This window comes from Triplophysa rosa, linkage group LG11, assembly GCF_024868665.1.
Source record: "Triplophysa rosa linkage group LG11, Trosa_1v2, whole genome shotgun sequence".
NCBI lineage: Eukaryota > Metazoa > Chordata > Actinopteri > Cypriniformes > Nemacheilidae > Triplophysa > Triplophysa rosa.
Genome location: NC_079900.1, coordinates 15,052,733 through 15,076,416, shown reverse-complemented (window position 1 = coordinate 15,076,416; position 23,684 = coordinate 15,052,733). Strand labels below are relative to the sequence as shown.

Sequence of the window (23,684 nt, the reverse complement as noted above, 5' to 3'; positions counted from 1 at the left end):
CTTAAAACATCTTTACTGGGCCATCAAACCCTGTCTGGAAGTGTCAATGTCAACACCGTCACTTTTCTGTTAACTACTGTCATTACCCTAGAATCCTACTTCACATTTTATTGTGCTTTAATGAAGGGTGCAAAAACAGATGTTACCAGAGTTTAACGACTTCAAACAATGTATAACTGAGAAACTTTATGACATATCATTGATATGAAAGATATTTAGGATTCTACACTTTTTACAGGTTATATAATCACAAAAAAATTGTCACAGGACATGTTAGCCACGTTGTACCTTTTTTTAAGGTCTCAGTCTTGTCTTGGTCTCAGATTAAAAGGATTTTATTTCAAGACTGGTCATGATGACCACATGACAACTGCAGGGTTATCACTAATTTGCTGTTTTATTGTCTGATTTATTTGTTGACATGTTTATTATGATAGTAGGGCTGTCAAACGATTTATCGCGATTAATCGCATCCAGAATATAAGTTTGTGTTTACATAATATATGTATGTGTACTGTGCATATAATGTTTTTTATAAAAACAAACACACACACATGAATATATTAAAAGAAGTATTAATTATAAAAATTATAAACATTTATATATAATTAAAATTATTGTTAAATATAAATAAATACATGTATATATTTCCTGAATATACATTAATGTAAGTGTATGTGTTTATAAATACAAAATGAATATGCACAGTATACATACAAACTTTTATTCTGGATGCGATTCATCGTTTGACAGCCCTAAAAGAATGTACAACTTTATCTTGTTGCTTTTGTGCTGGGTCAAAAATGAACAGGGGATTGTTTAAAAAATATCACTAAAATTAATTGCTCCTAAACCAAAACCTTTGTGAAACATACTTGTTGGAAATTGTTTATATTTAAGGAACATCAGATATCTGAGCATGATTGCAAATGTGATACTGATTTTATACAAAGGTTCAAAAACAAGTGACTCACATTTTAGATAAGCAGTGTCTTTCATTATTATATTATGACTTTTTATGGTTAGCTTTCATGTATGTAATGTGTGGTTAGCTGTTATGTATAATCTTTCAGATGAATTTTAGAAATCTTGTCTCTGTCTCATCCTGCCTTAGTCTTGTCACATTCTGGTTTAGGTTGTCTTGACTACAACACTAACTGAAGCACAAAATGATCTTTGGACAGATCTCAAATTATGCTGGAACAACATGGATCGTCATGGTTTGCACGAACTTGTTGAGGAAATGCTGCCATTAACGCAAAAGGCAAACATTCTTCCACATACTAAATTCAAGACCTGAACTTGATTTTTTTCATCCATTGTTGTACAATATTTTCTAATGTAACTCTATGTTAAACTCTGCCACCTTCCTCTTCACCTTCACCGGTGGTCTCTCTGTATAGAGAAACCTGAATGGCTCCCCCTCCTCCCACAGTCTCAGCATCACCGCTCCCACAGGCCCTTCGTGTGACTTTCAGCACCACGGAGAGCTCCGACCATTAGAGCTCCGTGTATTCCTCCACAAACGAGAGAAAGGTGCAAAGAGAAAACATTAGCGCACAGTCCAATGCACACTCGCTGCAGAGAGCATTCCTGTACCTTTAAGAGAGCAATAGGAGAGCAAGAGAGGCAGGAAGAACAAAAGCATGCTAATTTATCCCGGGCTGATTTTTTTCCACTCCAGGCTTTACGCTTAGCGAAAGCTCTTTGCAGCTTCCCCAACACTCGTACACCAGTTCGTTTCCACCGCGCCGAGCAAAGACGCGCACGCACACACACACACATGCACACGCGACCGCACGCGCTTTTTCTCCCTCACTCGCGCGCACACACATCGCCTCACGCGCGTACGGCACTGCCTGCGAAAAGCAGCTGGAAAGAGCCCATCTCGCGCGCTAAGAGAGGGAGAGAGAGACAAAGAAAGACAGAACCGGCTCCGGCAGAGACGAGCTAACAGAACGGGGTGAAGGAGAGAGAGGCGGAGGACCGGAGGGTGGATCAGGAAGAAGGCGGCTGGCTCTCTATTGTAGACAGCGGAGCACCGTGAAGGCATTATGGGAAACGCACCATCCCAAGGCATGTCGACATTATCTTTATTATCTATTCTTATGTTGCAGGTATTATTTTTAGTGGGGTGTTTGTACTGTGCGCTGTTATTTTTTTCCTTTGGATAGGGGGTGGGGCAAGGTGGGGTTGGAGGTGTGTGTGTGTGCGTGCGTGCGTGTGCGTGCGTGCGCACAGCTCTCCTTTGGTGGTTTATGCTGATTGCTCTGCGTTTGTGGGATCGAAGGCTATGCTGGTAAGACCGGTATCCAGGCATGGGTGAGATGAAGTGGGGAGACAAGCTCAGTGGGTGTGGAAGCATAGAAATAGACGAAGATATCCATGCTTGTGGAAAAAGGAGGCTGGGATAAAGGGAGCGAGAGAAAACAATAATTTGACTCGGATGCAATTGGCTAAGTTAACATTTGAGTGTGTGTGTGCATGTTTGTGTGTTTCTGCATTCAGAGGCCATGTAGAAAAATCTGAAACATGGGAAAAACATGCAAAAAATAAAATAAAAACATGAGTGTGCAAGCAAGAAAAAACGTGTTCCTTATCAAGACAAGCATTGGTACTATTATTCATCATACTATGGGTTACTGATAAATTAACCGTATGTTGAAACTGTAGCAACCACACCAGATAGCGAGTTTGGCTACGGCGAGCACCACTCACTTTTCCTTCAGATGGAAAATCTCGTTTTAGATTTCTCTTTTGTCTGGTATGTGAGCGCATTTACAAGTAATCCTTTACGCAGGAGGCTGAGATGGAAATGAGATAGAAAGCTAGAGAAAGAGAGATGGGCAAAGAAGAGCTTACAGGCATTTGTCCCTGAAGTCTTCTGGGAGGAGAGAGAAAAAATAAGGGATCACAAGCATGATAGAAAGATTTCATTTGAGGCCTAAGACAGAAATGGTACAAGAGGAGATGGGGGAATTCTTCAGGAGAGTTAAGACCATACAATAAAGCAGATGAGTGATAGAGTGAAGGACACAAACTAAGGGAACGCTTACATGAGTGAGGCAGAATATGGGTGAAGGAGAGAGAGAGATTCTGTTGAAGGCATTGCCCGCACTCTCTTGGGACAGACCAGCTTTGGTAAGCAAGAGATGCAGGGCTGGGGAGTGTCTCAGCTGGACCAAAGCTTTGGTATTTGGAGGAAAATAAGACTTGAGCTTTGTGGTGAAAACAAAATGAGTCTAGTTAGTTGGTCAATGATGTCATATAATGTGATGTTGCTAGGATTATGATAAAGTTAGTTGTTTTGATCCTTAAAAAGCCTTTACTCTTTCATTCCTGGAACAAATTTCAAAAAGTATTGTCCACCTGTGTTATATTATCAACTTAATTCATCATATGTGAGCTGTGGGAAAAGTTCACTGACGATAAATATTGATATTTTTGATTTCAGTCTCATAGCTGCAGCCAGCAGCCCATCTTATATGAGGGCTTCGGTTTACTATGTGGGAAACAATCCCATTAGTCTGATTTAATTGATTTTACCTGTAATAAAATCTGCAAAATCTGCTGCAGATGTACACGTGTTTAGATTAGGGATACACTTATCTCTCATTATTTTGTGCCTGAATTGCTTGTATCCACTGCAGTCATTTTATAGCATCAATTTGTTCACTGGCAAGAAAAATCTTTCTAAAAATACCCACTATCTCTTGGAAGTTTATCTTTATTTTCACAAAATTAAATAAACGTGTAACTATGGTAACTGGAATTTGTTTTTCCTGATGCTAAACCAGATGCCCAGTTTATGATGCATTGGAGAATTGAATAGTATTTATTAGAATCTCCTTTGAATTATTAATCTCCGTCTGATATCATAGAAGTGTCAGCCTCCTGTTAAAATAACAAATGCAAATCACACTTCAAGTTGCAGTTAGGCAGGCCACCCCCGCCCACAGCGTGACAGTACCGGGATAACTAGACAGTCTGTGACTGGAGATCTGCACTCTTTAGGACCTTGCGGCTTTACCAAAAATACATTTGCAGTAGAAACCTAAAAATGATATTAAAAAAAAAAAAAAGGTAATACATGCTTTTAGTGTACATTTTTCATAAGATGTACATTAGCACTTATTTGCATACTTTATAAACGAGGAAACAAAGAGAGAAAGACAGATCAACGCCACAGTAGAAGAAAAAGTGTATGAGACCACGTCCTTCTCTTCCTGTTCTCTGTTTCTCTCTCCATATCGTGGGAGAAGAAGGCAGAGGGAGAGTAAATAAAGCCTAATAAAAATCAACAACTAAAACAAAGGTGAAAGTGGAACAAAATGCTGGTGCAGAATATGGAGGTGTAGAAATTGTGGAGGAGTAAAAGGCTAAGAGTATCGCTCCAAGGAAGCCATAGAGAAATAGGTGTCAAGAAAGACAGGTGGGCGTTACGAAAGCATAGAGTAAAGATGAAAGAAAAGAGGGGGATGAAAGTGATGCTAGGATGAAAGCTAAGGATAGAGAGATGACATAAAGGAGAAAGGGTTCCAGGATGAAGTTTGAAGATGAGACATTGAGATATCTGGTGTGATCTACTCGACGTTCAGTCAGATGGTGATTTTGTGTGCTTGAAGGTTGTGACATATTTTGTGGTGTAGTGTACTTATGCAAGTATTACAGAATCTGCATTTCTAGTAAACGTCCTAGTCTTTAGTAAAAGATAAGCATCTCAGGTAATAGGTACAGTTTTGATCATTTATAACATCTGTACAACTACATTTCTTGCTTAGATTTTATTTTAATTTTTATGAAGAAATGAATCGGTAAAAGTATGCTTATATGCGATAACTGTTTGTAGACATAGTCTAGTAGTGAGGTGATGTAGGTAACAGATCTATTAAAGTTCTCCAGCAACCGTTATGGTATTAATAATGTATTATCATCTCAACCATCCATTACTCACTGTTCATTACATTTAAGTTTCATGTGTTGATGTAGGACTAAAATGTGCTCCATCACAAAAGAAAGTTATTTGTGACTCCTCTGTGGCACTCAGTCATAATGAATGAACGCCCAAGACACACAAAATCAATTTTCATATTCTTCTTTGGCCCAACTCTTGTAAACATTCCTATTTAATTCCCCTGAGTTCAACAGATGTGTTGAAATTGAGGAGATGATGGATTTAACATGCATCATATCATTTCTGACAGAACTTGCTGGGGGTCAGGATAGTTATACTCATAGTATGAACGCAGCAGGGTAAAAATAGTCTGACACTTCAATTTTATCCGCCTTTTGATTATTTGAGAGCTGTTGAAGTGATTTGTACCTGATTTGAGTGTCTTAACGTAATATGTATTTTGAGTTGAATGGCAGTTTAAGGAATAGTTACAAATGACATTTTACAGTTCAGCCAAACAGTTTTTCAGAGGGACATATCCTTTTACTCGGGGGGCTGGAGAAATAGTCAAAATGTATCCACTTGAGATGTGTGTGTGTGACATTGTAAAACATGTTTGGGCTTATATCACAAATTTCTTACAGTCTGTGTTGAGAAATGGCAGACTCTTCATGAAACAGAAGTCAATCTCCTTTTCTAACTCACTGTTAAAGAGACAGTTCCCCCCAAAATAAAAATTCTGTCATCATTTACTCAACCTCCAAATCTGTATATATTTCTTTGTTCTGATTAACACAGAAAAAGATATTTGGACGAATGCTTGTAACCAAACAGTTCTCGGCCACCATTGACTACCACTACCAGTAAATATTCAAACTTGCATGGCATTGTACAAGCATGGCATTGTAAAGGATTTAATTTGAACTGTTCTCAACACCTCCAGCTGCTTTCATCCTCATGCATATAGTGTGCTGTCAAAAACCCTTTTTCACTCTATATTCGTGTTATACTATATATTTGTGTAACCGTTTCTGTCAAACTTTACACAAAACCCCTGTCATTTTTCATAACCTGGGAGAGGTCGATAGCATTAGCCTCAGCATCAGTGATTGACAGGTAATATATGACCCCCACAGCATTTCTGGCATCCGCATATCAATGATGTGATGGACATCTAGTTGCTGATCGCAGTTCCATCAGCACACATAAATCAAATTTGTTCTTAAAATTTGTGATCTAAGACAGTCACTAAGGTGTCACAGGTGTCACTGTGTTTGGATCAATAGATTGGGAATTTATTATAATATATATGGAAGAAATATTACACATTACACTCCATAGAGGTATGTGTGAGAAAGAGAACATCTTTGATGTTTAGATTTGATCATATAGCACTGATAACATCACTATGAGAAAGAAGAGAAGCACTCATGGCACAGAAAACAGGAGAGTGCTAAACCTCCATTTCTACTGTGCCTACAAGTGCTTTAGTATATTTGACCTTTCTTTATATCTTGCTTTCCACTCATTCTTTTAACTCTGGTTCAAACACACACTCATACAAATTCAATCAGGTGCTTCTTGTATTTATTGGGGCTTCATAACAGCAGGACCGCTATAATGGCAGCTATTTCTTTTCAGGCTCAATCAGAATTAATTGGTGTATCATCTGTTTTTGTTGGATATAGATTTTAGTTTTTTATACATATATATTATTTCAATACATGGAGGGCATTACAGCGGCTAATGCAAGCCTGTAATCCTTTAATAGGTTGTGAGCATGTCTGATCGTACTCATGCCTACACGAGCATACGTGTTTGTTTTTGTCTGTGAAACAGGATTCACTAGGGGCTTTAGGTCTTGGCTCGCAAGATAAACCATAATATAAATCAGACAATTACATCTCTCAACCAGTGTTGGGCAAGTTACTCTGAAAAAGTAATTAATTACTAGTTACTAATTACATATTCAATAGTGTAATTAGATTACTGTACAAATTACTCTCTCCAAAAAGTATTTAATTACTGATTACTAATTACTTTCTATATCCTATATCAAGCTTGATTAGTTAAGTGATTCAAGGATAGGCATGAAACGGCTCTTTTAATTCATTCAAAAAAATCATATAAAACTACATAAAGTACTCTTATTAACTGACCAAAGAATTACAAATGTGAGAATTATACATTAAAGCCTGGATTTTAAAGTTATTTGAATTTTGATGTCAATTCCACTACTGCACACACATTTATTACACAAAGTATTTGGTTTAATAACATCCGAAGTAATTGTAATTAAATTACAGAAAAAATAGAGTAATCCCATACTTTACTTTTTCAAGGGCAAAGTAATTCAATTACAGTAACTATGAGTTCACCCAACACTGCTCTCAACACAGCTGCGTAGTGCAGCGCTTTTCGATGTGTGAGGTCATATCTACAGATTTACTTCATAAATCCAGTTCTTGGCTGCCTTTACATGTGCAGGATCTATATCAATCAGCGTGTAATTTGCTGTGGAGCACAGAAAAGCCCACAAATGCTTTCATAGCACTTTCCTCATGTGAATCAATTTGTCTTCATGAATGAACAGCCGGATCCTCTTCAACATCTCTTTTGTCCTCTGTGTACCTCTCCTGCCATACTCTCTATCTTTCTTTTCCTGCGATCACTTTTTCTGTATGTCTGCGGAAATATAAATCTACATGTGATGAATGCAGGTGTAAACAGTGTCCTGAATGTTTTGTGATGCGGTTGCTGAAATCAAATTGATGTATGATGGTAATTCACTCAACATTCAGATAATTTGCTTTGGCCATGGGCTTGCTAAAACAAAAGTGAGCTAGTTATCAATAAACTCAATAAAAAAATAGTTTAAAGACCCCCTGTGGTGAAAATCATTTTAACGTTGTTTATATGTTTGTGTGGTGTTTTTAATGTTTTAAGACAAACCATGTGCGAATTTATCATTTGAAACCATTGCTGAATATTTTCTCCATAAAACTGCAGTTTACCAAAGAAAATAAAAAAAAATGCAGTTTGGAACTGCTCCAGTTAATGACATCAAAAACCTCATATGACCCCTGTGGATCAGCAGTTTGAGGCATAAATATGCAAAAAATGGCACAAAGATTTTGGCAAAAAGATGATCGCTGCACTGCTGTGTCAGCTCTTAGTTTCTCTTTCAGTTTTAGCTGAGTCTGGAACTGCTGAGTGTGATTGAGTGGAGGCGGGGCTAATTTGCATATTCATGTATCTTCATATACTTAAAGGGATATTTCAGAGGCAAAACAAAATTTCCCCATGTTTTATGTTTTTGAAGCTCCAAAAAGTACATCCATCGATCAAAGAACTGCTCGACATGGCTCTGTGGTCTTAAAAAAGGTCTTCTGAAGCGAATCGATGCATCTGTTTAACAGAAATATCCATATTGAAATATCCGTATTCAAGCTATTTTAAGGCAGGAAAAAACATTTGAATATGAAATTTTGATGGTCAAAGATTAGTTTTAAGCAGAGGTGGGACCAAGTCACTGTATTGCAAGTCACAAGTAAGTCTCAAGTCTTTGCCCTCAAGTCCCGAGTCAAGTCCCAAGTCAAGACCGACAAGTCTCAAGTCAAGTCCCAAGTCCTACAGTTTGAGTTTCGAGTCCTTTCGAGTCCCTTTAAAGCGAACCCGGTGTATAGAGAGATGTATGGCTTAATGCGTTGTAATAGCCGTACACTATTAGCATTTGTCTTTAGAAACACATCAAATATTTTCAGTTCTTAAAAAAAACCCTAAATGTAATACTCATTTTAACCTAAGGAGGCCGCCATGTTCTTTTTCGATGACGTAAACTGGTTGCAAGCACAGCTAGGCAGCCAAACTAAACACCGACACACTAATCAGTTCTTCAGTAAATATAAGGTTCTGTAGGATAATATATATATATATATATATATATGTGTGTGTGTGTAACAATGTTCACAGCAAGGAAGAAGGAGGAGGGAACCGGCGAACGTTGAACAACAAAACTTTAATAAAATAAACAAACAACAAAACGAAAGTAAAATGCCGGCAGCTCCCTCACGGTCGACTGCCGGTCACACATAATAAAACATAACGTAAAGTCCAAGCCTGGTTCTCTCTCGTCCTTTACTGTTGTCGCTCCTCCTTTTACATAATGCTAAAAAAAGAAAGAAAGAAAATAAAGACGCTATTTGGTGTATTTTCCTACATTTTAATATTGTTTGTCAGAAACAACACAAACATGGATATTAATAACCAAAACCATTTATACTTTATCATATACACGATGTTTTAGCCATTATACAATGCATTTTATCCAGATTTGGACTTTTTGATGTTGATTTGTCAACATCAGTAGCCTAACGTTATTGTCTCCCTCAGTCATTAGCTGACGGGGGCTAATATTCACGTGTGCTCGAATACAGAATAAATAACAAAAACGCAAGCATTATTATTGTGTTTATCAGTATATTCTCATAATGTATAAAGTATACGATTATGGTGGATGCTGATGTCTTAAATAGTCTTAAATGTCTCAAAGGCGGTAGTTTAAAGCTATGATTTACCGCACGCTCACCTTGAACAGACGTCTAATACTGAACGCGTTCTTCTTTTATGGCTGGCAGGCTGGCTTGTGTCAAGAGGACATACCGCCACCTACTGTCCCTGTGTGTTTGTATATCTGATCTTATGTTTTACGTGTCATATTTTACTGTTATATATGGAAAACGTGTGTGCTTCGCTGTTGCGAAAGAGAACAGGTTTAGGTCGCAACCATTTGACATCACGGATTCTGACGCAAAAAATGGCGGCCTCCAAGTAAAAATATTTTTTCAAAGTTTATGAATACTGTGACAGTTACACTGCTTTTTTATTTCACAATTATAAAGTCAATGCCATTGTTCATATATTAAGCCATACATCGCTCTATACCCAGGCATCCTTTTAACGTGTTTGCAATGTAACGTTAACAGTGAGTTTACAGTCTCATTGATTTAACTATGCAGCTAGCAAAGTTACTTAGCCGATAAGCTAACGTTAGCGTCATTCAAAACTTACCGTTCTTTGTGCAACTTCAAATGTCGAACGAAGTTAGAAGTAGTTGCGTCTCCATCTGTAATCTTCGACCCGCATGTTTTGCATATTGCAGTTCGTTTTTTGTTGACCACCTCGTAGTTTTTATATCCTAACGAAACTATCTTTGGTATCATTTTTGTCAACTGGCGCGTTGTTTGACAGTTCTTCTTCATTGGTTGTCCTGCAATTTGATTGGATGGATACTGTCAAAACAACGTGGATCTAAATTGATTGGATGTTGTGCCGACAGCACACACACACACACGCACGCACGCACACACACACACACACACACACACACACACACACACAGATGCACATAAACACAGAGAGAGATAGAGCGGTCCACGTCAACATACTTTTTAATCTTTGGGTTTTGGGGAAAGTAGCAAGTCTTTTCAAGTCAAAAGGCTCAAGTCCAAGTGAAGTCACGAGTTACTGATGTTAAAGTCCAAGTCGAGTTGCAAGTCTCTTTACATTTTGCCAAGTCGAGTCAAAAGTCATCAAATTCATGACTCGAGTCCGACTCGAGTCCAAGTCATGTGACTCGAGTCCACACCTCTGGTTTTAAGGGATACAATTATCGACCACAGGGGGACTTTAAAACTTTTATGTAAATAAATTGGAGAGGGAAGTTACAAAAAAGACATTAGAAATTGCTAAATATTTTAACAGTGTTAAATGCAATTAAAAGACACAATAAAATGTTATCATGCTCTATCATACTCTATTCTTCAAATCTACAATGATAGTTTTTTATGCATTTTTAATATGAAATTGAATTATGTTGACACTTATTGCTGTGATTCACAATAGTCTCTGATATGCAGCTTTCATATGAAAGGCTTTCAGAAGCTGTTACTGCTTGAAAATATTCTCTTCATGTCATTCTTGACTGATTCTTATCATTACCAGATATAATTCAAACCGTGAGGCAATCACACTGCACCACAGACGCCACACAGGTGCCCAAATCTGTTCTCCTCTCCTGCGGGCTCTGTGCTGACTGTCTCTTTCACTACCACATTTTGGCAGCTGTGTGACTATTCACATCTTTCTCTTTTGCATCTAAAATTCATCTGCCCATATATCATTGTCATGTAGTGGTGGTGGTTGAGGAGAGACCCCCCTCATATGATTGTAAAGCGCTTTGGGTGTACAGCAATACACAGAAAAGCGCTATATAAATGCCTCATTCATTCATTCATTCATTCATTCATTCATGTATTTATCGTAAACAGTCTTAAAGGTCTCACGAACTGGACTTGTTTATTGTTTTATACTGTTGTATGAGGTCTACTTATGGCGTTCGCGTGGTTTTTACGTTCAAAAACATCCAAATCAATAAGTAATAGGCTATTTTCTATTCTGTGAATTTGGTTAGAGACGTAACGTTACGTTAGCATTATCTGGGGACCTCATGTGATTTATAAATTACCTCCCCACATCAGTATTTCATGTGACGCATTCCCACGGGATGATTTTATTCAAATTTACGGACTTATTTCCCGGATGTGATGGCAAGGCTTTGAGTATAGTTTGTATAGCCTATAGTTGTATTGCGTTTAATGATATATGACCGTACCTGTCAGCATTTGAGACCCGTGATCGCGAACCGGACAAAAGAGTGCGATCGACGGTCTCAAATGTTACGAGAGTTTCCATTATAAATAAACAAATGGGAGACTCCCGGTAATTTATGGATATCACCCAGCACCCGAAATAATACCAAAACACTTTAAAACAGCCTCCATTATTCGCGAACGGTGGATAAAACCTTGAAAAATGATATATGAGCCCGCCAAATCACAGAGATCCCGATTCGCACGGGCATAAGATCACAGACAACACATAAGATTGCTGCGCCATTCCTATCAGATCCAATATTGACGGCACATAACTGCTTCTTAATTTTAGTCTCTCCGCAAATCCAGCGTCGACATGTGCCTTGTTCACGAAGGAATCCTCTGAGAAATGAAATGAACAAATGCTCCATGTTTTTCCCACATGAGCTGGAACGTCTTTAAAAATAAACTTTAACCACACATTCCTAATATCGCAATCCGAAGGAATGTTATGCAGCGACTGTATTCTTCCACAACCAGGGATGGTACAATATTTAACTGTTTTAATGGCATGTTTGTTTATTGCTTGCTCGCTCTATCTGGTTCCGCGCCAATTGTGTTACTTCAGAATTGTCATGCGCAAACCAGTGGGCGGGGCTAGAGAAGTAGTCGTTGATATTCTTTCTGTGGAGGCGGTGTTCAAGAATGAATGCAAGAATGCATTCCAGAACCTGGTGTTCGCTGGGCCTATAACAGATGTAATTTCAGTAACAAGGGCGTTTTCAGTTCTGACACTTACAGGATGTTCGCGTGAATACGATGACCTCTTATATAACAAAAGCTCGGGTTAAAATTGTGGTTTTAATTCATGGCACCTTTAAAATGTCACATTGTTCAGATCTCCTTATAATATTACCAGCTGCCTGACATATTATTCGATTGATGTGATGAAAACTGAGAATTTTTTGACAGATTTAATTTATTTTTCTGTGCCTTTATTGCTCTGCATGTTTTAGTTGCTTTATATGTGTATTTATAGATCTCTCTGTCGCTCTCTTTTTCTCTCATCATTCATCTACAAGGCACCCTTGGCCTGTTCACCTGTTGTGACTGAAAGTAGCACACTGCTTTGTGTCAGGGCTGGTCCTAATTTCTTTCTATTGGCAGCAGAACTAGGTCAGGACTAGCGAGTCGGTGTCTGTAGAAAGAAACAAGCAATCACCACTAAGTCTGGCCGAGGAGCCCACAGTTCTGCGCTGTTAGCCATTAGTACCAGACAATAAGACTCCATCAGCACGTGTTGCATCCCTCAATTCAATGAACGCATGCAATAAAGCCTCCTGTGCAGACATATATCTGATTTTGAAAGCAGCCCATGAGATTTCTCACCAAACATGGTACTTAACCAAGCATCAATGAATGCAATGAGCATAGGAGTGTTTCTTTGAGCATATTGGAAATCACATATCGCTGCTGTTCTTCTGAAACCTTGTATCTCCATATTTCGTGATTTGTTTTGCCATAAATCATTATTATTAGTCACCCTTTATGTTTGTTACTGCGTTAAAGATCTAACTAAGAAAAAGTATTAAAAAGCGCCTGTCAACTTTGACAACACTGTATTTAATCATTGAAAAGTTTTTTTCCATTTCCTGAAAAACAGCGAATTTATACATCCAGGACAGCAACGATATTTGGAAAGAAATGGCAGATTTCTTAAAACAATATATATATATATATGGGTAGTTGACAAATAAACGCACGTGTCCTATGGTGTGACAGCAAAAACGAACAATGAAAATAAAATTTAAGAAATAAATCTATTTTGCTGTTTTATATTATATATTTAAATATTAATTAATTAAACAATTATTTTTGTTAGTTTAGTTTAATTTTTTTATTTTTTGCTGTCACACCACAGGACACATGTACGGTATATTTGTCAACTGCCCATGTATTGTGGAAAATATTGGCGTTGTTTTAAAAATAGTTTTGTGATGTTTACATATTTTTAAGATTAAAAAGTGGACACGAGACCAATGTAAACATGAACGCCCTTTTAAAAGAAACATTTTATTTCCGTCTTGAAGTCGTAAAACCAGCCCGTCTCAGACGTGGGAGCTTCCCAGGTACACCTGAAGGCATTGCAGATTTGGGAAGAGAAGAGGAAGACATCAAAGTTTCCCATCTAGTCTGTTTTTGTGGGAAGGTGTTTAATACTGAGTGATAGTGGGAAGGAAACAGCCAGCACCAGCTGCATATTTAAACACACTTGGCCATAAAAAGAGAGGGTTTTACCCTTGGATTTGCTTAACTCACACGCGCTCGTTCACACAGCTGTATCTAATCTGTAAATCTTAAAATAATGGCCTTTAAAAATGAAGCTAGGGATGAATTTTTGGCACACAGACTTGATGTGCGTATGTGTTTTGGTGCATGTGTGCGCGCGTTTGTTGTATCACTCTGAAACTGTGAAAGTGTGTGTTTGCACTGAAATGGTAATCGCCTGGTCTCCCTCTGACACTCATCTCCCTCCCTCTGTTCTTCAGACATCACTGCAGGAGAGAAGGAGAGAGAGGGAGCGCATGGCAGTCGCTACAGAATACAAAGCAGGTTGAGATGATGTCGGAGGGGTGCGGGGGCAGTGGGGGGTTATGGTAGGGTGAGGTGATGCACTGATGACACTTTTGGGAATAATAATATACCATTCTTGGTCCACATATATGATCGAGCCTAGAAATCACAAATGAGATGTCATTAATTTCTTAAAAGTTTGTGGAGACAGCAGTGAGACTAGAAACAGAGCGAATTGAAATGTTTGCTTAACTAGTGATCTCAATTGTATTATCCAGCATTTCTAAAGAGGTTTTTACTGTCTCAAAAAAGTGTGCAAACATCAGAGAATTAAGCTCTTCCGTCTATGACATGAACATTATTTTTATAGCTGTATAGAGATTTCATCGGACCGTTATAATGTTTGGTTATAATATAACTATTGATTTTATATTTAGTTTATATTAACATTCATTTATACTAATATTTTTATTGTATATTAATTGTATTAAATTACACTAAAACTACTCTTTAAAAAAGGTGCTTCAAAAGGTTTTACGATGCCATAGAAGATCCTTTCGGTTCTATAAAGAACCTTTAACATCTGAAGAACCTTTCTGTTTCACTAAAGTAAAAAAGTAAGAAAGAGATGGTTCTTTAGAGAACCTTTGACCGAATGGTTCTTCTATGGCATACCTATGAAGAACCATTTAAGCACCTTTTGTTTTAAGAGTGCAGTTATAGATTCTTTGCGGAGGTCTACAGAAAGTTAAGTTTGGGCCACATATCGTTTGTTTATTTGCTACTGAACCGTCACTCTTAAAAATAAAGGTGCTTTAAAGGTTCTTCCCAGCGATGCTATAGAAGAACCATTTTTGGTTCCACAAAGAACCATTCAGTCAAAGGTTCTTTAAAGAACCATCTCTTTCTTACTTTTTTATAATCTGAAGAACCTTTCTTCGCCACAAAGAACCTTTTGTGAAACAGAAAGGTTCTTCAGATGTTAAAGGTTCTTTGTGAAACCAAAAGGTTCTTCTATGGCATCGAAGAACCTTTTGAAGCACCTTTAAGAGTGTGTAATGTTACTGTACATAAAAAGCTGTCTCGTTTTTATCTTCACTTATGTGGAAATGCCTGGGACAAAATTGGCATCTGAAGAAAGAAACAAAGACTCCTAAACCAAAATAAAAGAGCAACCCCCAACCAATCCAATTTAGCCTTTTTTAAGTAGCTTGTTTGCATTACAAAAGGCTGCTTGTGTAAATGTTCCAGTATTTCTTTCCACATTACTTTAAACTCTCTGTAACACATGCCCCCTGCCCCTGGCACATGCCCCTGTTGTTTGTGTGTTCTGATTGTCATCAGTAATTGCCAGTATGTAAGCTCAGTAATAAGGACACCCGGGTTTTGTTTACAAGTGGAGCTATAGGGGTGCAGTCGGATTATGTGAGTGATGCGGTGTGGAAGCGGAAGTTCTGCCTCGCTCAAAGATTGCTCTGATACTGCTTCAACACATCATTTAAATGCATGTAAGCATTCCTCGTGTGTTAGATACAGTGTTGGTAGACTGACTTAGCTGTCAGACAAGGATGCAAGAAGCAAGTTATTTTTGCTAATCTGTTAAATTTCCTTATGCTTTCTAAAGATTTGTGATATGAGGATAGAAGTTAGTGAAATTGTGAAAAGAACAAAAGAGGAGGTGTGTAAGAGAGAGTTTGTGTTTATTTCGTGTCTGTGAAGGAGTTAAACCTTCTTTTGTTAGATCATCATCAAGATCAATGCCAGAAGTGCAACAAAGATTGATGCCAACACATTAGGCGACACTAGATGGATTAGGTTTCTGTATTGTCCATCAATTTTCTTCTCCACTTATAATAAAATAATAGTATAAAAATACAGTTTTATTGTATTTTCTTCTCTGTGGTGTGTGTATTTGTCTCAACACATACACACTACCCATACTGTAAAGGCCACACATAAAATAAGCAACCACATTTGGCTCCAGACAGATGCCGTCGTCATGGAGATGCTTTGCTTTCATTTCGGCTCTTGTGTTCTATCATTGTAACATTTTGAGAGGACGAGAGATGTTTCAGAAAGCAACTGGATGTAGATAGCAGATGACACAAACCATCTGTTGCCCCATGCTGTGTAAACTGTGTTGTCGGCATTCTTGGACAGGTATCAAAGTGGTGTCCGCTGTACTGCCTGGCATCTGCGTGGGCAAGATGCTCACTTTCTGTGTTTCAGCCATTAGACACAAGACACACACACTGTGAACTTTCAGTAACTTCAGAACTTTGGATGAGTTTTACTTGCCACGTTCCTCTTTTAGTCTGTCTTGAAATACCATCAATAACTTCTGTCACAGAGATCCAAGATATTTGCATGGCGACAAATGCAATAGCACCTCTCTCTCTCTCTCTCTCTTTCTCACTCTACAGTTCTATTTCTCTCTTTCATAGTATGTTCCTTTTACCATCTCAGGTATGGAGTCTTCAAATATTCATGAACTTCTGGAATTATTGATGCAGCGCATGAGTGGGAGAGCTTCTGTGTTTTATGGGTTTCATTTAGGCAGCCTGTTTTTCTGGTCGGAATGAAATGCCTGACAGCGTGAAAGTATTTGTGCTTTTGTCCACCAAGAGAAAATGTCTCATGACGTTCGCTCAACACAGTTCATGAGATTCCATCTGCAGAGATTTTGGATTTAAATAACCATGCACAAGAAACTAAATGGAAATCCATGTCCACTGTTGCCCAGGGTTTAAAAGCAATGAGAGGAAAGAGGTGAATAAAGGTGAATCAATGAAAGGTTATGCGTACAGCTTTGAAGCAACATGGAGGGTACTTAAATCAACATACGTATGCTTTCTTGGAATGCCTTTTTTTAATATCAAGCTCATAGTTTTAAACCTTAATTGAGTGTTTGTTGTTTTGTCAAAGTTATTTCTTCAGATTGTTTTACTTCAGATTGGTTACTTTTTTTTGTAACCACTCACAGCTCTCTCATTTTGGAAAATCAAAAAATGCGTGCACGCACACACACATGTCTGGTTTATTATCTCTGTGGGGACAGTCCATATAGGCGTAATGTTTTTTATACTGTACAAACTGTATATTCTATCCCCTATCCCTACCCCTAAACCTAAAGATCATAGAAAACTTTTTGCATTTTTAGATTTTTTAAAAATATTGTTCTGTACAATTTATAAGCTTTTTTGCCCATGGGGACCTCAGTTTTGGTCCCCACGGTGACACAAAAGGATATAAAAACATGAATACACACACACACACACACATAAGTTTTATTATCTCCGTGGGGACAGTCCATAGGCGTAATGAGTTGTATACTGTACAAACTGTATATTTTATCCCCTACCCTACCCCTAAACCTAAAGATCGTAGAAAACTTTTTGCATTTTTAGATTTTCAAATATTATCGTTCTGTACAATTTATAAGCTTTTGTGGCCGTGGGGACCTCCATTTTGGTCCCCATGAGTTGGTGTGCATTCAGGTTTAGGTCCCCAACATATAAAAACCAAGTCCACACACACTCACATGCACACACAGTGGTAATACTTGACAATTGGATCATGCAGTTGGGATTTAGTGCGCTGTGAATAATTCAAGATTTAATTGAGGCAATAGTATTCACAGTGCTCAGTGTGTGTATGAGAGAGAGAGCGACAGAAAATTTACTCCTTGTAACATATAAGAATCCCAGTACCACTACCACAGTATCTATTTATGGCTGTAATCCCCCCTCACATCCTGTGTGATCTGAGCTTTATATGAACTAGTATTGATTTTCCTCTCTTTCACTTTTCATCTCTTTCCTTCATGCTCCTCTTTCTATATGACACATGTGATATTGCTGTCTCTCCTTCCCTCTCTTCTGTCCCTCTGGATTATTCTTTCCATTTTTGTTTAGTCTGTATAAAGGTTATAGGGAGGCTCAGAGATGACGTATTTTGTATGCAAAACCCGGAAGCGAGTTAGTATTTTAGGACTTCCGGTTTCATCGCTCCAAAGCAGGGGCGGAGCTACGAGTGGGCCTGGGCGGGCAATGAGTCGAGTGCTAATGGCAGCATTTGTGCTTCATCCTCCACTGATATTCTCAATCAGCCGGCTTCCGAATGAGTAAATCACAATCGTCCTCAATAAATATGCCATATTTTGTAAAGCATGCAGACATTTTCCTGAGGTGCACACCGAGTTTACTTTCACAAGAGACCTTTATAACAGGGGTCTTCAACCGGGGGTCGGTCCGCGGTGGATCTGCAAGAGGTCCGCTAATTACTGTTTACTAACAGGCAACTTTTTGTTAAAAATGTAAAGCATGGGTACAGAAATATTACAAACAATGTTCTGTTTAAGCTGCGCACGTGCGCGGCCTCGTTGAATCTCCCGCGCATTGCAATTTTAACCTGCGCGCGTGCAGACAAAAACATCCATTCAGGCAGCGGAAGCAAGCAATGGAAGAAACGTTACATCTGGATCATAAAAACCGGTAGGGTTAGAATCGGTGCATTCTCTGTCTCCCTTCCGATAAAAGTACGCATGAAAGGACTTGCGTGCAAATAAAGTGCATTCTCATGTGTTTCTGAACTTCTGTTCAAATTTGTTAAAGCTGTAAAGCGCTAATTTGACAGCCAAATGACACCACACCGCTTCTGCGTTGTAAACTCACAGAACTATCGTACGTGTTTAAAATCAACGAAACGTGTACTGCTGGTGCACGTCAAACAAGTTGCCCCGAAAATAAAGCGCGGACTCGTTGCATCTTGTTGCTCTCCTTAGTCTGATATGATGCTCTGCAGAAAAAAACATGTTCATTTTCGTGTAACTACCGCGACATATGCTGATCCACGAGAAAGACAACGGAGCTCAGAATAATAAAATAGCGGTGTGTTCTGCAACACACAGAGAAGCGGAAGAAAAAAGAATGACACTTAATAAAACGGCCTGATTTTACAACAGAATGCGTAAAATCTGCACTAATTTCTTTCGCATCCAGAGACAATGTAATGTACTTCATCAGCTCTACCCTCAGCTAGCACGATAGGTGAACAAAGCTTTCTATTTCTATGCTGTGGATCTGTTTTAAGAAAGTGATGAGTTATTGTTTTGCACACGTGAAGCGTTTTAATTTCCATAAACACTAGTGTCACCAAACAGAATTAGCAAAAGTTAGATTTCTCGAACAATCCTCCTGAATGGCATTGGTCATCAAATAGACGCAAACAGCCCCTAATTTTCATATAAACACAGCAGTACGTTGATGGTGCAACAGAGCCAAAAGGTTTCTCATATTAAAGGTGCTCAGTATCTATTTTGGGTGGTCTTTGGTTATTCATAGGTTAACATGATGCACCACTGCCATTACTATGAATGTGGAGGCAATGCATAGCTTAATACTTTTCACTCAAGCGAATGAAGTTGATGAATGATAGTTCAACCAAAAGTGAAAATTCTGTCATGAATTGCTCACCCTAAGTTGTTCAAGTGTTAAGATGCTATGTCATGCATTCTGACTTACACTGTTAAACGTGCTGGCTTCTCAAGCTTAACGTGGTTACAGAGTTACAGTGAGTTCAGGGAGCAATAAGCGATATATGTATTTCTGTGCTCGATTCACTCCGCCAGGGTTCGTACAGGTTTCGGAAAGTTTTTTTCGAACATGGATTCCTGTTTTGTAACAAGGGTTCTTAGTCCCTTATTGGACAATTCTCCCGGACAAGCCCACGCGTCAACCAGCCAGCGTGAGAAAGAGCACGACCATCAATGCCGCTTCACTCGGCTGATGGAAGTTTAGCTGTGTTTGTTTGCTCACTGCATTTTGGTGATGAATGTTATACTGTATAAATGGTGGATATAACGTTGGATTTTAATAATGATAATTGGAAATGCTGTATTATTGTTCATAAAAAGCATACACAAAGATGTTTATGCATGCTCATAAATTCAAACACATTCACACAATGATAGGTACACAAATCCTCGCACATCATTTCAAGAAACTGACTGGCACAGCCACACATGCACATTTTCTATTAGCCGTAATCAGCATGTTATTCCTCTTTTCTCCGCATACACACACACACATGGCGCGGCACAGCCTCATAATCACTTTAATTGGAGGCAGTAGAAAGGAGGTAATTTGGCAGCCAGCGGAAGAGGGGAGAATGAGGGAGAGAGTGAAAAAAAGAGATAAAGGGAAGGATTGAAGGGCTGTGTTTACTGAACGAATGATGTCTGGCTTTTGGATGCTGTTTTTGTTGATGTGTCTGGAGTTGAATGGCGGTTAATTCTGTCATTTAAAAGTAAGGCTCAACCTTTAGCACACATTCGTGGGTATGAATCGTCATTTTTTTGTGCACAATGTGAGCAGATTATGTATAATATCCTCAACTAAATTAACATTTTGTTAAAGGTGCAGTGAACTGGCCATTTTTATTGTTTTATACTATTGTCTGATGTCTACTTATGACATTTGCGTGGTTTTTACATTCGAAAACATCAAAATCAATAAGTAATAGGCTATTTTCTACCCTGGTTTTGAGGCTGGCTGGAGAAACGCTCGGTTTTTTAAGGGCGGGCCGCATTGAAGCCCACTGCTATGATTGGATAGCAGCTTGCGTAGTTGACTTAGTTGGAGCCTTCTGTGAATCTGGTTAGACACGTAACGTTACGTAACTTGATTTTACACAAATTTACGGACTTATTTCCAGGATGTGATGGCAAGGCTTTACGTATAGTTTGTATAGCCTATAGTTGTATGGTGTTTAGTGATATATGACCGTACATGTCAGCATTTAAGACCCGCGAACCGGACAGAAGATCACCGCGATAGTTTTCAATGACAAACGATAGACTCCCGACCAAAATGACCCAGCACCAGAAATAATATCAAAACTGTCACGGTCCCACCGTCTTGTTTATGAAATTCTAGTCTTGCTATTAGATTATTAATGATAATCTTAAACTATAATTTATTTTATTATTAAGTTTATTTATTTTATTTAGCCTTGTTGTGCAAGTTCTCTGGAGCTTGTGCAGAGGCAGCAGCTTTTGCCAGAGGGGAACTGGAATCCCCTGGTTGGGCCTGGGTTCTCCTGAGGTTTTTTTTCTCGATTAGAGTTTTGGGTTCCTCGCCACCGTTTGCATACTGTTTTTGCACTATCTGCCTGACCGGGGGGGCTGCTTTAGAATCTTAAAGTTTTACTTAATTAATATTGCATATGGAAATTTATTATCTGTTATATTTGACCTGTGCTTCTCTCTCCTTTATCCTAAATGTGTGCTCTCACTGAGCGTGTGTGTGTGTGCGTACTTGTCTGTGTACGTACGTGTGTGTGTGTGTGTGTGTCTCTGTGTCTGTGTGTGTTGGTGCGTGTGCGTGTTGTGTGTGTGGATTGTTTTGTGTGTGGGTGTGTCTGTCTTCTGTGTTTTCAACCTTTTCTTGTTTTTGCAGGTACAACTCTGATTGTTTTGCTTGTAGTCAATGTGTCTCATGTACAGCTGCTTTGTAACAATGAAAATTGTAAAAGCGCTATATAAATAAAGTTGAGTTGAGTTGAGTTGAGTAGTCGTGTGGTGGGATCGGGGCAGAGTCCTTGGGTTTTATGTGGGAAGGCCATGAGATGTTTATGTTTTTACCTCTCATGTGTTTTTCCAGTGTCTCGTCTCTGTTCCCGCCATCTCGTTTCCTCGTTATCCTTCCCTGAGTGTTTTACTACCCACACCTGCCCCGTGTAATTATCCCTCCTTTGTCTCTCCCTATTTATACCCTCATGTTTCTTTGTCTTGTGCTGTTGGATTGTACTGTGAACTTGTATGTTTGTCGTGCTACCAGTGTTTTGATGTTAGCCTTACGGTCCGTGTATTCCCTGTTTGCTGTGTTCCTGTTTCCCCAGTCTTAGTAAGTGTTTAGTTAGCCTTTGTCTAAGTATTGTCTAGTTTAGTGTTTAGTTAGCCTTGGTCCTGGTGTTTGTATTTTTATTTTTGTCACCTTGTCGTTTACCCCCTCGTGGGTGTTTTGTTTCGGTCTTTTATTTATATTAAAATCTTGTCTTGTTAACCCCGTCATTGCCTGCCTGCATCTGGGTTCTTCCTGCCACATTCTTGACACAAAACACTTAAAAACAGCCTCCATTATTTGCAAACGGTGGATAAAACATTGAACAATTATATATGAGCTCGCCAAATCACAGAGATTCCGATTATAAATATTACAAATGACTACACAAATGATTACAAAAGATTGCTGCGCATTCGGATCCAATATTGACGGCACAGCACTGCTTTTTAATTTTAGTCTCTCCGCAAAGGCTTGTTCAAGGAATCCGCGTTGAAATGAAGCGAACAAACGCTCAATGTTTTCCCCACGTGAGCTGGAACGTCTTTAAAAATTAACTTCAACGACGCATTCCTACTGTCGGAATCCGAAGGAAGGTTATGTGGTTGTCAGTTCTTCCACAACCAGGCACTGCACAATATTTTGCGATCTTTAATGGCATGATGCTTACACTCGCTCTATTTGGTTCCATGCAGCTTGTGTTCAGTACTGTCATGCGCGAACCAGTGGGCGGGGCTCGAGAAGTAGGCGTTGATATTCTTCTGTGGAGGCGGTGTTCAACCTATCTATGATAGGTGCATTCCAGAACCTGCCGTTCGCTGAGCCTGGTGTCAATAACAGTTGTTATTTCAGTAACAAGGGCGTTTTCAGGTCTGACACTTACAGGATGTTCGCTTGAATACGATTCCCTCTTATATAACAAAAGCTCGGGTTAAAATTGTGGTCCTAGTTCACTGCACCTTTAAGATTATTTGACTTAAAGGGACAGTTCACCTGAAAATACATACTCTATCATTTACACACACCCATTTGTTACAGTCCTGTGGAAAAAGATATGAAAGGAAGTGCTTTTGTAGCCTCTGGTGCTTGTCTTTATCCAGATCTCGAATAGATGCTACACTGTGGAGATATGGACATGTGTGTGTATAGGCATTTATGGATACCATTGTGTTTTACCACTGGCCCTTTCTAATACACGTGCACATATATTGAAATACACACAGGGGAATGGTGCAGTACGTGTGTGTATTTGAGAGAGCCTAAGCAGCGTCACTATGGGCACATTTTGCTGTTTTTTTGGCTGCTGGTCACGATGCAGGACGACTACCTGCTGTTAGGGCTGGATGAGGAGAACTTCTGCTCACCCGACTCATCTCCATGCAGTAAGTTTTGTCCGGGGCGTGTCTGGATCAGGTCCAAGCTCTTTGAAAAGTTGTTGTTATACTGGAGGTTTTATTTCCATGGAGAAATGAAAACAGACTTGGCTTGGGCTCGGCTGAAATGTGAACGATTATTTTTAATGGAGGCACAAGCTTTTAATGCAGACAGCGGCTGTTTTTCCACTGTCTGCTGTTCAGATTAGATTGTGCTCTGTTTGGATTGCAAAGACAAAGAAATGAAAAGCTTTTGTCTTTTCCTAATTGTTTGCTCACATCATTTGCAGGCCTAAGATAAATGCTGTGCCATTTTCAGTGTGTGTGTGTGTGTGTGCGTGTGTGCGTG

General features: G+C 38.9%; 1 protein-coding gene across 3 annotated transcripts in view; it reads left to right on the top strand.

Annotated features, from left to right (window-relative positions):
- The first annotated feature begins 1,586 nt into the window (after nt 1-1,586).
- The window catches only part of srcin1a (SRC kinase signaling inhibitor 1a), a 104,243-nt gene continuing 82,145 nt past the window's right edge, over nt 1,587-23,684 (top strand). The window contains exons 1-2 of one of the 3 annotated variants that reach the window (XM_057346544.1): nt 1,587-2,076; nt 14,097-14,160. In XM_057346544.1, the coding sequence (XP_057202527.1) occupies nt 14,133-14,160 (28 nt within the window). In that variant the 5' untranslated portion in view covers nt 1,587-2,076; nt 14,097-14,132. The remainder of the gene's footprint in view (nt 2,077-14,096; nt 14,161-23,684) is intronic. The other 2 variants (XM_057346550.1, XM_057346547.1) reach the window with 2 other exon arrangements.